Source organism: Podarcis tiliguerta, assembly GCF_965153285.1.
Source record: "Podarcis tiliguerta genome assembly, chromosome: 9".
NCBI lineage: Eukaryota > Metazoa > Chordata > Lepidosauria > Squamata > Lacertidae > Podarcis > Podarcis tiliguerta.
In genome coordinates, this window is record NC_139542.1 from 15,123,392 (window position 1) to 15,136,658 (window position 13,267).

At 44.8% G+C, this 13,267-nt stretch overlaps 1 protein-coding gene across 14 annotated transcripts in view; it reads left to right on the plus strand.

Annotated features, from left to right (window-relative positions):
* Positions 1–13,267, plus strand: part of AFF1 (ALF transcription elongation factor 1) — a 147,711-nt gene that overhangs the window by 119,128 nt on the left and 15,316 nt on the right. For 3 of the 14 annotated variants that reach the window (XM_083398222.1, XM_083398227.1, XM_083398230.1), the window contains 6 exons: positions 51–111; positions 241–278; positions 2,048–2,207; positions 6,327–7,271; positions 10,565–10,662; positions 10,981–11,019. In XM_083398222.1, the coding sequence (XP_083254348.1) occupies positions 51–111; positions 241–278; positions 2,048–2,207; positions 6,327–7,271; positions 10,565–10,662; positions 10,981–11,019 (1,341 nt within the window). The remainder of the gene's footprint in view (positions 1–50; positions 112–240; positions 279–2,047; positions 2,208–6,326; positions 7,272–10,564; positions 10,663–10,980; positions 11,020–13,267) is intronic. The other 11 variants (XM_083398229.1, XM_083398231.1, XM_083398234.1 and 8 more) reach the window with 6 other exon arrangements.

Sequence of the window (13,267 nt, forward strand, 5' to 3'; positions counted from 1 at the left end):
ATTGTAATTTTTTGCAGCGAGTTACATTTATATCCTCTTTTCTCTTTCAGAATGCTACATGAAGACCTTGAGATCAGCGATAGTGACGAGGGTGACGATGACCAAGTCAGTGTGTGTAGATAAAACTTATAAATCCTGCAAATACCCAGAATACCTTTAAAAATATTTATGGCCTGTTTTCCTGCCTGAGCTGCTTATACTAACCTTTCTCCCTTTTTTGTTGTTGTTCTTGTTAAATAGGTTTCTGATAAGCCGTCTTCCTCATCCACTCCTCCAAGGTACGATTTCTTGGAAATAACAGGGAGGCAGAGGTGGGGAACAGCTCACAAGTTGTTTTATGCATGTAAACAGAAATCCTTGTGGAAGCAGCTTGGGGTTGTGGGCGAGAGGTTAAGAGGAGAGAGAGTGAGACTGACTGAACTGTTCACTGATTGGGATAATTTGGTAGCACTTGGAGGGAATTCATAAGGTTGTTTTAATACTTCTCTGCTTCTTCAAAGCACTAGAATTCAGAGTGTAAGAAAAGCATTGCTAGATCAGGCCAGTGGCCCAGTATTCTGTTCTCTGCAGCAGCCAGCCAGACACCTACAGAAAGCTCACATGTAGGAACTGAGTGCAAATCTATCCACTAGCGAGTCCCAGCAGTGGAGGCAGAGTTATTGACCAGTATGCTTTGGGTTCCTAGATATCTAGTTCACCTGTGTGATTGTGAAGACAAAATGGGATCACCTCGTGTACACCATCCGTAGTTCCATGGAGTAAGATTCTTATTTTAAAATCTAAAAACCGCTCTACATTTGAAACAAAAGCAACATACAAAAATAGAATACAAAATGTAAAATAAATCATACTGTAAGGTAATGCAAATCTCTGCGGGATAGGACCCGAATTAATGGATTCAAATTACAAAAAAGGGAGTTTCTGCCGAAACGTCAGGAAGAACTTTGTGACGGCAGTAGCTGTTCAGCAGTTGAATTTTTTCCACCTTGAGAGTGTATGCAGGCTGTCCTTCATTGGAGGAGGTTTTTAAGCAGAGGTTGGGTGGCCATCTGTCATGGATGCTTAAGCTGAGATTCCTGCATTGCAGGGGGTTGGACTAGATGAGCCTTGGGGGTCCCTTGCAACTCTACAATTCTGCGATTCTATAAAAAGTCCAGGATGTACAGTGGTACCTCGGGTTACAAACACCTCGGGTTACAAACACTTCGGGCTACAGGCTCCACTAACCCAGAAATAGTACCTCGGGTTAAGAACTTTACCTCAGGATGAGAACAGAAATCATGCGGTGGCAGCAGGAGGCCCCATTAGCTAAAGTGGTACCTCAGGTTAAGAACGGTTTCAGGTTAAGAACGGACCTCTAGAACGAATTAAGTTCGTAAGCAGAGGTACCACTGTACATGTTTTGAGCTTATTTACTCTCCCCCGGGAAAACGGTGTATTTTGGTCATTAGATGAAATGTGTTTGATCTTCTGCTTTTCTGGCAGTTGTACAGTGATACCTCGCGTTAAGAACTTAATTTGTTCTGGAGGTCCATTCGTAACCTGAAACTATTCTTAACCTGAAGCACCACTTTAGCTAATGGGGCTCCTGCTGCTGCCGCACGATTTCTGTTCTCATCCTGAAGCAAAGTTCTTAACCCAAGGTAATATTTCTGGGTTAACGGAGTCTGTAACCTGAAGTGTCTGTAACCCGAGGTACCACTGTATCACATAGTTGCTCTCAAAAGCCCCCTTGGCTTCCTAGCAATGTTTCTCTCCCTCCCTCCACCCCTCTGTGTGTGTGTGTGTGTGTGTGTGTGTGTGTGTGTGATTGTGTGTGATTGTGATTTAGCGCTTTTGCATTTTCATCCTTTTGAGGGATCAGTAGAATGTGATCCCCCAGTGAACAATGATAGAATGTTTTAAATGATGCTGGTTGGATTTTATCTCCCTCTCTCTCTCCCACCCCAACCTCCGCCCCAGTGCTGGCCTTTCTCTGGAGGGGGTGGAAGTGCAGAAAGATGATCCTTACCCGCTTCTAATTTTATCTCATGGTATTGACTTGCAGTGCCCCACAATCACAGCCTGAGAGTGTGGCATTGGCACATTCCAGCAGTCCAGAGTCTGGGAGCACAAGCGACTCGGACAGTTCCTCTGACTCTGAGAGTGAGAGCAGCTCCAGTGAAAGTGAAGCAAATGATCCCCCAACAAGAGCATCCACACCTGAGGTACGGTGTCCCATTTGTTTTTAAGTGCATGATCTGTGTGTTGTGAGTAGCCAATAGGAGGCCCCTCTTGGCTTTTTTAAAAATCCAATCAGATAATTTAATTGTTCTGTCAGCAGAATGCTGTAAATCTCTTCTACCACGTTACTGGTCCCTTTCCACCCTCCCAGTTTCCCACGCTGTACATTTGAACCCTGTGCTACTGTAGTCCAGCCGTCCACATAACACCATCAGCACATACTTTAGCCACCGGCTGAAAGTCACTTCCTTCAGGCCATGTAGCCAGAAATGTTTCAACAGAGGCACAGTGCAAATAGAAGAAGACGCCTTCATCTCAGTATGGTTCCCCTTTATCACATAATAATAATAATAATAATAATAATAATAATAATAATAATAATAATAATTTATTTATACCCCTCCCATCTGGCTGGGCTTCCCCAGCCACTCTAGGCGGCATCCCAAAAAATATTTAAATACCTGTAATACATCAAATATTAAAAGCTTCCCTAAACAGGGCTGCCTTCAGATGTCTTCTAAAAGTCTGGTAGTTGTTGTTCTCTTTCACATCTGGTGGGAGGACGTTCCACAGGGAGGGCGCCACTACCGAGAAGGCCCTCTGCCTGGTTCCCTGTAACTTGGCTTCTCGCAGTGAGGGAACCGCCAGAAGGCCCTCGGTGCTGGACCTCAGTGTCTGGGCTGAACAATGGGGGTGGAGATGCTCCTTCAGGTATACTGGACTGAGGCCGTTTAGGTCTTTAAAGGTCAGCACCAACACTTTGAATTGTACTCGGAAACGTACTGGCCCAACAAAACAACAACAAGAATCCACCAGCAGCATTCAAATCAATCTGGCTAACCTGATCCAAACACACACACACCCCGGTCACACAAAAAACAAATTTCACTACAGCCAATCAAAGACAACCAACCACACCCTAGGCCACCCCCAAAGAAATACAACAAGCGAATTGTAAAAAGAAGCCACACAAGTGATGCTGACACAAAACCACACACATATACTAAGTAGGAGAATAAAAGCATTGCCACCCGACCCCACTCAACTCACCATTCCCTGCCTCCCCATCTTTCCCCCTTTTCTTCCTAACCTAACACTGTGTGTAACACTAATGTCTCACAACAAATGAAACTGATCTGTAGAAAACAGAACTTGAAAAAAAGAGACAATGCACGTATTTTTGTAAACTAATAAATCTTTAATAAAAAAAATATTTTTAAAAAATTGCATGAATGCAAAACAGACAAAACCTTAAATCGAAGCATCTAATATATTCAAAGTGTATTTAATGCATTAAATAAGTTCAGTACATTTTAATAATGATGATGCCCATATGGTTATCAGGCATCCCAAGGCCTCTTTCCACCTTCCAGCCAACAGATTGTATGCAGCGGTCATACAAGTGGAAGGCAGTTTGCGCCAACCAATGATTCTCTTCCACTTCTCCTTTCTGCCCCCTTTACCTTCCTGGCTGAGTGGGGCTGTGTTGTACAGCGCTGCAGAATTGCAGAGAAACTGGGTGGAGTGGTCATGATCCAGGAGGAAGGACCTTCAGATATATCCTAATGTAACCTTTCACTACAAACTGTTGGCTGGAATAGCGGAAGGTGTCAAAAAGTTTTTGCTTCTTACTGAACAGTTGGATTGAATGCTGCCTGCAGCTGTCACCTCGGGTCTTGCCCTAAAAGTACAATGATCAGAAGCTTTAAAAAATCCCAATGAAATTTACAGATTCAGGGATAAGGCCTGGTGTGCTGGTGCCTGTCAATTGCATGTGCTCTGTGTGGTGATGACATCTGTCATACGGCGCAATTGTAAAGTGTCCTCTGAACGATGACCATAAGGCCTCTATTGCCGACAAATCAAAGAACTATTTGAACAAGGGTAAAATTTCTGTCCGTGTTTTGAGTGGTTTTGTGTTGAGAACCTTTTCTGCATCTAAGTTCTGTTTCGAAATTTTAGCTCAAACCTTTCGATCCCAATTATTTTGTTTATATGATTGTGTATGTGCAACTTTTTTTTAAAAAAAGCAAATGTCAACAGAAGATTTAGACCTTTTCCAGAAATCTGTGTGGAACATTCATGTCTGTAGGAAAGTTTCCTTCCCCTCCTCCTCTTTCCCTGGGATGTGGCTGGACTTGACTTGATTTATTCAGTTTTGGAGGCCTTCGCTGACCTACTTGGGAAGCCAAACTGGGAAAAAGCACCATTAGTGTCATAATCAAGAGCAGGAGTGTTGTGAAATTGCTTTGGGAACAAAAATCTGTTTTTTACGTCATTGGTATAATGTCAAGCTTAGTGTGGCATGTTGAGGATCTATGGAATTATGAAAATCATCTTTTAAAAATGGGCCTTAATTCATTACCCATCAACCTTCTTGATTGGCACCTTCATAATACACCTTTAGGCACCAGGCAAAAACGTTCCTTTTTAACCAGGCCTTTGGTTGACTTGATTGACATCCTGTGGGGTTTTTTGGGAGAGGAGGGTATTGGGTTGTTTTTATTTTGATTATGTATTTTGTGGTTTTATATTTTGATTTTGTTCTGTGAACTGCCCTGAGACCTCCGGGTATAGGGTGGTATAATAAATAATAATAGGAGTGGACCCACATTGCAGTCCTTTATATGAAACAGAAAGAGAAGCAAAATACCATTTGGAATTACAGTTTTGATTGTAGAGTCATCTGGCTTTCCTCACTGTGTCTGGGCTGCTCCGTTTGGGCTGCAGATGAGGGCTCATAGGACTGCATGCTTGTCCATAAAAATAAATAAATAAATACCCCTTTTCATAGAAAATCAGCACGTCTGGGACAAGTCGGCTTTTCTCTGACAGGCCTGCTTTCTACGCACAGAGATTTTATTTCTGTTTTTGTATGGCGGAGCGTGAAATCTTTAGAATTTCTACCTTCCGTCTGAAGCAGTACAGTCATACCTCGGGTTAAATACGCTTCAAGTTGAGTGCGTTCGAGTTGCGCTCTGCGGCAACCTGGAAGTTACTTCCGGGTTTCGCTGCTTGCGCATGCGCAGACGCTCAAAATGACGTCATGCGCAGAAGCGGCGAAAAGCGAAGTGCGCGTGCGCAGACGTGCCATCACTAGATACGTTTACCTCTAGATGCAAACGGGGCTCCGGAACGGATCCTGTTCGTATCTAGAGGTACCACTGTATAGACAAGGGATAGGTTTGCTATCTGAGTGAGAACCAGGCCATAGAGTGACTCTGTACATTTTGCGCAATTGTCTTCATGGGCGCCCACTTGACAGAGGTGGGCAGGGCCAAATGGGGCAGAGCTCAATGGATTTGAATATATACAATGGGCTACATTCCATGCACCCCTCTCCGTCTCAAGAGGCTTGAGGGTGTGGAGCAGAGCTGGTGAGGAACCTGGCCTGGGTATGGAGCCTGGCCTGGGTATGGTCCCAGTGGGTTGGAGGACCACATTTAGTCCCTTATACCTGAAGCCCCACACCTTGGAAGTAGGAGAAGCCACCTCAGGCAGGTTTCCTTGGAGCCCAGACATGGCACAGCAATAAAGAAAAGGCAGAGGCATTTGGGTGGTGGATGTGGAATAATAATTAATAATAATAATTTATTATTTATGCCCCGCCCATCAGGCTGAGTTTCCCCAGCCACTCTGGGCGGCTTCCAATCAAGTGTTAAAAACAACACAGCATTAAATATTAAAAACTTCCCTAAACAGGGCTGCCTTCAGATATATTTTAAAGAGAAGATAGCTGCTTATTTCCTTCACATCTGAAGGAAGGGTGTTCCACAGGGTGGGCGCCACTACCGAGAAGGCCCTCTGTCTGGTTCCCTGTAACCTCACTTCTCGCAGAGAGGGAACTGCCAGAAGGCCCTCGGCGCTGGACCTCAGGGTCTGGGCTGAACGATGGGGGTGGAGACGCTCCTTCGGGTATACAGGACCGAGTGAAGCTCTTTGCCTGGGCTTGTGCTGGTGCTCACATCAGAATTATGTTCTTGGGCAAAGCCACCATTTCTGGTCCTTCCACCCTTGCTCAGTTCAGAATACAGGCCTCAGAGGTATGGTGCAGATGAAGCAATGCACCTTGTGACGGGTTTCCCTTTTCTTTTTCGCCACAGCCCGATCCACAGACATCCAACAGATGGCAGCTCAACAACTGGCTGATCAAGGTGAACCAGCCGGTGTCTCCCACCGAGAATTTCCTTGAGGATGACCGCAGCAGGGGGAGTCTCCAGGAAGGCAAGGGGCAAGGGAAAACTTGCAGCGGCAGCAGCAGCAGCAGCAAAAGGGAATGCTCGCAGCCGACAGATGGACACTCAAAAACTGCCAGCAAAGCACCCCGCTCAGCTCAAGAGGTACACCTCCCTACCAAGCGCAGCTACCAGAAGTCTCCGGTGCACACAGAGGAACCCCAGTTCCACCAGGTCGTGGGCAGTAAGCAGCCCAGGAAGTCCAGCAAAGTCGCGGCGCCGGAGGAACCGAAGCGAGGCCTGACGGTAGAGAGTGAGCCGCCCGGTCTGTATGGGGCGAAGGACCAGTCTTCCAAAGACAAGCCCAAGGTGAAAACGAAAGGGCGGCTGAAGTTTGGCGACAAGAAGGAACTGAAGCTGGCAGTGCCGGAGCCGGCCGAGAAGAAAAAGCACAAGAGCTTGCACCAGGCCACTGTTAAATTGTTCTCGGACCGGGGTGCTGCAAAAGACAGTGCGGCTGGCAGTGCCCTGGAGCTGTTGCCCCTCAGCCCTTTGAGCCAGAGCCCCAGGGTTCCCGCCACCAGCAGAACTAGCGGCACGAAACCAGCTGTTGTGGTGAGAGAGGACAAGGACAAGTTTCTCTTGCCTATCAGGGATAAGAAGTTGCTGTCGCCCTTGAGGGATTGCCCGGTCCCTCCCTCGCTTGTGGTTAAAATTGAGCTTGCTCTGCTCTCGCGGGTCCCACATCCACCCCGGAAGGGGGGGGACTGCCCCAAAAGACTGGAGGTCAGAGAGAGCCACAGCTTGAAGAAGCAGGATGCAGACAAGAGGAGACAAGAGGATGCGCCAAGCAAGTCTGTCAAAAAGAGAAAGGTGAGAGAGGGAGACCTGTGCAGTTGGTACTTTTTATTTTAACCCTTCAGTATTCCTTGTGTTTATTTTACCACGTGCTATTTATCTGTTTGAGGGACGCGGGTGGCGCTGTGGGTTAAACCACAGAGCCTAGGGCTTGCTGATCAGAAGGTCAGTGGTTCGAATCCCTGCGATGGGGTGAGCTCCTGTTCCTCGGTCCCTGCTCCTGCCAACCTAGGAGTTCGAAACCACGTCAAAGTGCAAGTAGATAAATAGGTACCGCTCCGGCGGGAAGGTAAACGGCGTTTCCATGCGCTGCTCTGGTTCGCCAGAAGCAGCTTAGTCATGCTGGCCACATGACCTGGAAGCTGTACGCCGGCTCCCTCTGCCAATAAAGCGAGATGAGTGCCGCAACCCCAGAGTCGTCCGTGACTGGACCTAATGGTCAGGGGTCCCTTTACCTTTACCTTATTTATCTGTTTGTTTCTTTGCTAAGAAATAAATAAATAAATAATAGGACCCACAATATCCATCCTTTCTTAGCTGTATTTTCGGCAGTTCAGAATAATATATTCGGTGCTACATCACCTCCACTAACCACATTATGTCTGGGTGTGAGAGATTTGTACTGGCTGTGATTCGTGGAGGTCTTGAGGTCAATGAAAATGGCAGCTCAGCTCAGCAATATAGTGGTGGAGAGAACGGAAGATTCCATGATAGAGATGATTAGAAAAGGGATCAGTATCAGGCCCAGACATCCTAAAGCAGCTGCCCTCTCTCCACCGTGACAGCTGGCTGCATCTGTGAACCTGCTATTTTAGTTTTCCACAGCAACCCCCGGGGTGACAGTAGCCTGGCTCGCATGCCACGTTAAATGGAGAGCGCCTCTGCATGATGCTGAAAAGTTTGCACGGTTCTCCTCCGTTGGTGCTGCCGCCGCCGCACCACTGCATGCAAACTGCAAGCAGTAATCAAGGCTTGTTCTTGGCTATCTAAAAAACATGCACCAGTTTAATGGTTTAATGTGATGGATGAACTGGGGGCCCTGCTGTATACTCTGGAGAATTGTGGGACGTTTAAATGTGACTCCTGGCTTCTCTTGCAATCTCAAAAACTGTGTACAAAATAAAAACCAAATACCCTACCAAGTATTGATGGTCGAATCAGAAACTTAAAACAACCTTACACAATTAAATTAGTAACACGTAGAATATCCTACGTAATGGTAGCTGGCCAGATAACAACGTTACTTTTTGTGTCAATGTTGTTTTCTTTCTTTAAGGATAGATAGATGATAGATAGATGGATAGATAGATAGATAGATAGGTAGATAGGATATTAGGGGTTGGTGTAATCAAAAGTGGCAAGCAAGTAACTTAGCTACCTAACTTCCATATACTTTTTTCTTAAAAGCAAGAAAACTAAGCAAGAAAATTAAATGTTGCCCAATTAATTAATGGGCAGTGACATGACACACTGGTTTGAAATGTTATAGTGGCTAATATTCTAATATTTTTTTTCCTTTTATTCATTTGTATTAAAAAAATTTAGATGCAGCAATTGACTTGGGGTAGTGAGCTGACTGATAAAAATAGTCACTGAGTAGCAAGCTCAGTGACTCAGAGTAGTCACTTGGTAGTTGCTATAATAATCATTTCTCGGTCTTGTGGTTAAGATCATGCAATTCCAAGGTTTACTTGCTTTGCTTTTCATAGTACATTCTTTCTGAACTTAATCCTGATTTTCCCTAGGTTTGGACGGTGGTGGTTTTCTGCTGGAAGCATTTGTGTATAAAAGTTGTCTCGATAACTTCCTCCTCCCCCTCACGTGTATCTGATTCTTGTTAAAATAGCTTCGGGGGGGATCCGTGTGGGTTTAACTCTCTGGTGTATGTTTTCCTTTTGGCAAACAAAAGTACAATCAGCTGCCATCAGTGACTTGACCAGAAGGAATTTTTGTGTTGCAGTCTCCGTTTAATTCATACTCACCAGGAATTTTATATCTATTGAATATGCTTAAAAGGCAGCCTTATCTGAATCATCCAAGGTCAGGAAAAAAATATTGTATACATGGCTTCCTTTGGTCTTGCTGAGATAGAAATTTCTCTCTTGCTTGGACCGCTGAATAAATCAGTCGGTTCCCCAAGCCCCACCCCCCAAATAAGAAAGAAGAATGGAAATTCCAATCCTGCTAGATGTTGTTGAATTAGCTAACTAGGATTATATTTTGAAATCAGCATGTCACATTCTGATTAATGATTGGCAACTTTTTGTGGGGGAGCAATATGAAGTCAGTCATATTCATCTCTATAGATATAACACTTTCTAGCAAGCAGTTAACAGCCCCACCAGCCACATTTTCAACTGAAGAGCAAGAACAGAAGGGCTGAAAGACGATTGCCGATTGATTCATTCCCCCTGAAGCTTGAGGGCTGGGTGGACAGGTCTTTAACCTCCTCACCTCAGTGGCAGTGTGAACAGCAATGAAGGCTTGGGGAAAATTTCTCCTTTTAGGCCCCTCAGCTGTTTTTGACCAGCGTGGTGTAGTGGTTAGGGGCAGTGGACTTGTAATCTGGTGAACCGAATTCGCTTCCCCACTCCTCCACATGCAGCTGCTGGGTGACCTTGGGCTAGTCACATTTCTTTGAAGTCTCTCAGCCCCGCTCACCTCACAGAGTGTTTGTTGTGTGGGAGGAGGAGAAAGGAGATTGTTAGCTGCTTTGAGACTCCTTAAGGGGAGTGAAAGGCGGGATATCAAGTCCCAAACTCTTCTTCTTCTTCTCTTCCTTGCTTGTTCGTGAAGGAACTCAGCAGCTGTGATGCAGAAGAAGGCAAGTGCCTCGTCAAAGCCTCTCTTGCTGTACAAACCTCATCCAAATATGTTAGAAGAGCCCTTTTCCTGTGTCCATGCATAGTAGGAAGGGGTGATGGAGGGTGTCAGAGCTACTTGGAGATCAGCCAGGCTACTTGAGGAACAGAGTTTGTCCACAGGCCTCCAGTAGCTTCTCTCTCTTGTGCATTTAGGCTCTCCTGCAGCTTGGGAAAACTATGTACATAGAAGCACCCTTCTACTGTTCTTATATCTTAGCTGCATGTGAAACCATGGGTGCAAGCCTTTGGCTCCTTACCTGATCCAGCTGCCCAGGTCACTTGCTGTCAGCCAGGCTTGAAAAACAGCAACAACGCTGACTGATTTTAACACTGTATTTTATGTTATTGACACCTGGCCTGAGACCATTTGAAATGCAGGTAAGGAATCCAGCAAACAACAGCAGTAATAATAATACTACTGTTCTGCATTTGTCCTTTTATCAGCAGGAAGATTCTCTGAGAAACGATCAGAAAAAAGTCAAGATGGATAGAGAAACCAAATCACCCCCGTTGTCAGGTCACAAAGACTCCAGTAAAAACAAGTGAGTATGAAGTTCTCGTGTAAATAAGTGGGGGACAGTGGCTCCCCTTTTGTGCTTTCAGCTTAAAAAATAAATAAATCATTGTTTTGGCTAAAGAATGGCCTAAGTCTACAGCATGGATATTGTGGCTGTGACTTTCTCAGTTGTAGGAGTCTAACCTTTTCTACTAGTTGCACCACTAAAGGCTGTTGGGACTGTGCTGGCAATATCCAGAAACCCCCATACATGGCGTTGTTTAATATTCATGTTACGAAACAGTTAGCAAATATTTGCTTTGTTATCAGTGCTGCGTTTGTTCAAACTGTTCTTTCCCCTTAGATTAAATCTGAGGCACCTAGTAGATCCCAAGGCTTGCTGGTAAGGACACTTATTTTTAAAACTTTATAAAATTGCCCAGGCTTCGGGCACCAAATCCCTAAACCCTGATGCGGCCTGGGATCTGTGTGTTCTTAACTCTCGCCAGAAGGGGAAGAGCTCAGGCAATTTAGTTGTTGCAGTTTGGGTGCTTAGAACAGGGAGTCCTGCCCTTTCGCCTACAGAACAGCGCTTGGTAACATGTGGAAATATCTTACTGAGGGAGTGTTCCTGCAGCCCTGGCTGATGCACATGGATGCATATGCACATGTGCATATTTGGATCGGGGGCATAGTGAATTGAGATGAGGATGCAGCATATTTTTACATAAAGAATAAATCAAACCATTGTTTCTCGAACTTAGCTCTCATTTCGAATTGCAGTTTTTGATTTGTTTAAAAGGAAAAGGGCCCTGAAATCATGTTTTGGACCTGGTTAGAACAAACCACAGTTTCCCACATTCAAATATGATGGGGGACAGAAAATGGGAAGCTCTGAACTTCCTCTGTTAGTGCATGGAGAAGGGAAGGGTTTGCCACAGCCTGTTCTAGCAGGAGGAAATCATGGTTTTGCATTACTTCTGAACCGGGCCACAGACTATCAAGAAGTTTTTGGTCTACATTGCAACATAGTTCTGCAAAGTGCTGTGGAACTGTGGAATTAGCCAGCCACAAGGTGTAGGTCCCTAGCTGATTTTGGACTACAGCTGCTATCATCCCTAGCTAGCAGGACCAGTGGTCAGAGATGATGGAAATTGTAGTCCAACAACAGTTGGCGACCCAACTTCGAGAAACACTGAATTAAACCAAGATAATCTCCAAAGAGCTAGTCTTGAGTGTTAGATTGGAGCATGTGTGATACACCTTCACGTTCCAAGTTCTGCCTATAAAGCTTATGTAACATATCCAGGCCTGGTACTGGACTTTGAAAAACAAAGTATTATGAATATTGCAGTTTCACGGAGGACCAGTGCTATGTAGCGGTTAGGGTGTTAGGACTGCGGGAACCCAGGTTCAGATCCTTGCTCAGAATACATATTGGGTTAGCCACTATCTCTTAGCTCAAACTACCCCATAGGGTTGTTTTGGGGGTGAAATCTTGGGCAGGAGTGTCATGCATTCTGCATTGAGCTCCATGGAGGAAAAGCAGCATATAAGTGCACCAAATAAATAGTAGTTAAAGATACAAAAATTCTGGTGGCCGTACTAGAATCTGCAACAATAAATCCTTTGAATCTTAAAAGAGCACATTGTGCCGGATGTTCTTACTATCGTTGCACTCCTACAAATAATCATTTTGCATTCTGACAATATTTTAACGTTCTTTGCCAATCCATTGTCTTACTTAATCCTAAAGTAATTGCCAGGATTCTATAGATAAATATGTATGCAGGGTGATTGCAATCTTGAGCAGAAGGAAAATAGGAACAGGTGGTACCTCTGAGTGTCTTTTGTTTGAAACTTGCTTGTTGCGCTATAAAAGGACTGCATTGTGGTCACCTTTCAGTCTGGCTGAGAGAATTCTTAGCATTGCAACTGTGAGTCGCTGCCCCAGTTTCTGACCCTGTGTAGTGCAGAGATCACAAACGAAATCTATGTTCAATGTACACAAAATGACTTACTGTGACTTAAGCCATGGATCTGAAAGGGTTCAAGAATGACACTGGGAGTCCTTTTGACAGAGTCTTCAAAAGTATTTTGTTTAAAAGCCAAATGTTTCCTTGCACAGACTAATAATAATACTAATAATAAATGGTTCTGCGTCTGCAGGGGGGGCTTTGAACAACAGCCATGTTCCTATGATGGCAAACCACTTTTGAAATGGGAGGATAGCTTCATAAGTTCTTCCACATTTGTCCTGAGCGTTCAAAGCAAAAATAATAAAAAAAAACCAGTAGTTTGCCCAAACTTCTGGGTCCACCTGAAAGTAGCTCTTTGGATCTCAGACATTGTGGGGACCAAATTGTTATGTCTCCCAGCAGCTACATTTAATCGGATCCTTAGCTTCAGTTCTGCTTTAGAGGCAAAGCCCAAGGGTGTGTTATTCTGGATACATGTTTGGCTTCTGCAGATGGTTAATGTGCAAATGAATTGCCAGAAAGTCCCTAATTCCACCTCCCCACTGCTCTTGATGAAGTCTTTTCAGCTGTCTGTTTTGCAGCATCTCCCACTAAGTAAACAGAGCCCCTGTGTTTCCCCTTCCACCAGTGAAGGCTTTACAACAAGCCATATGGCTTAAAACTGATTTGACT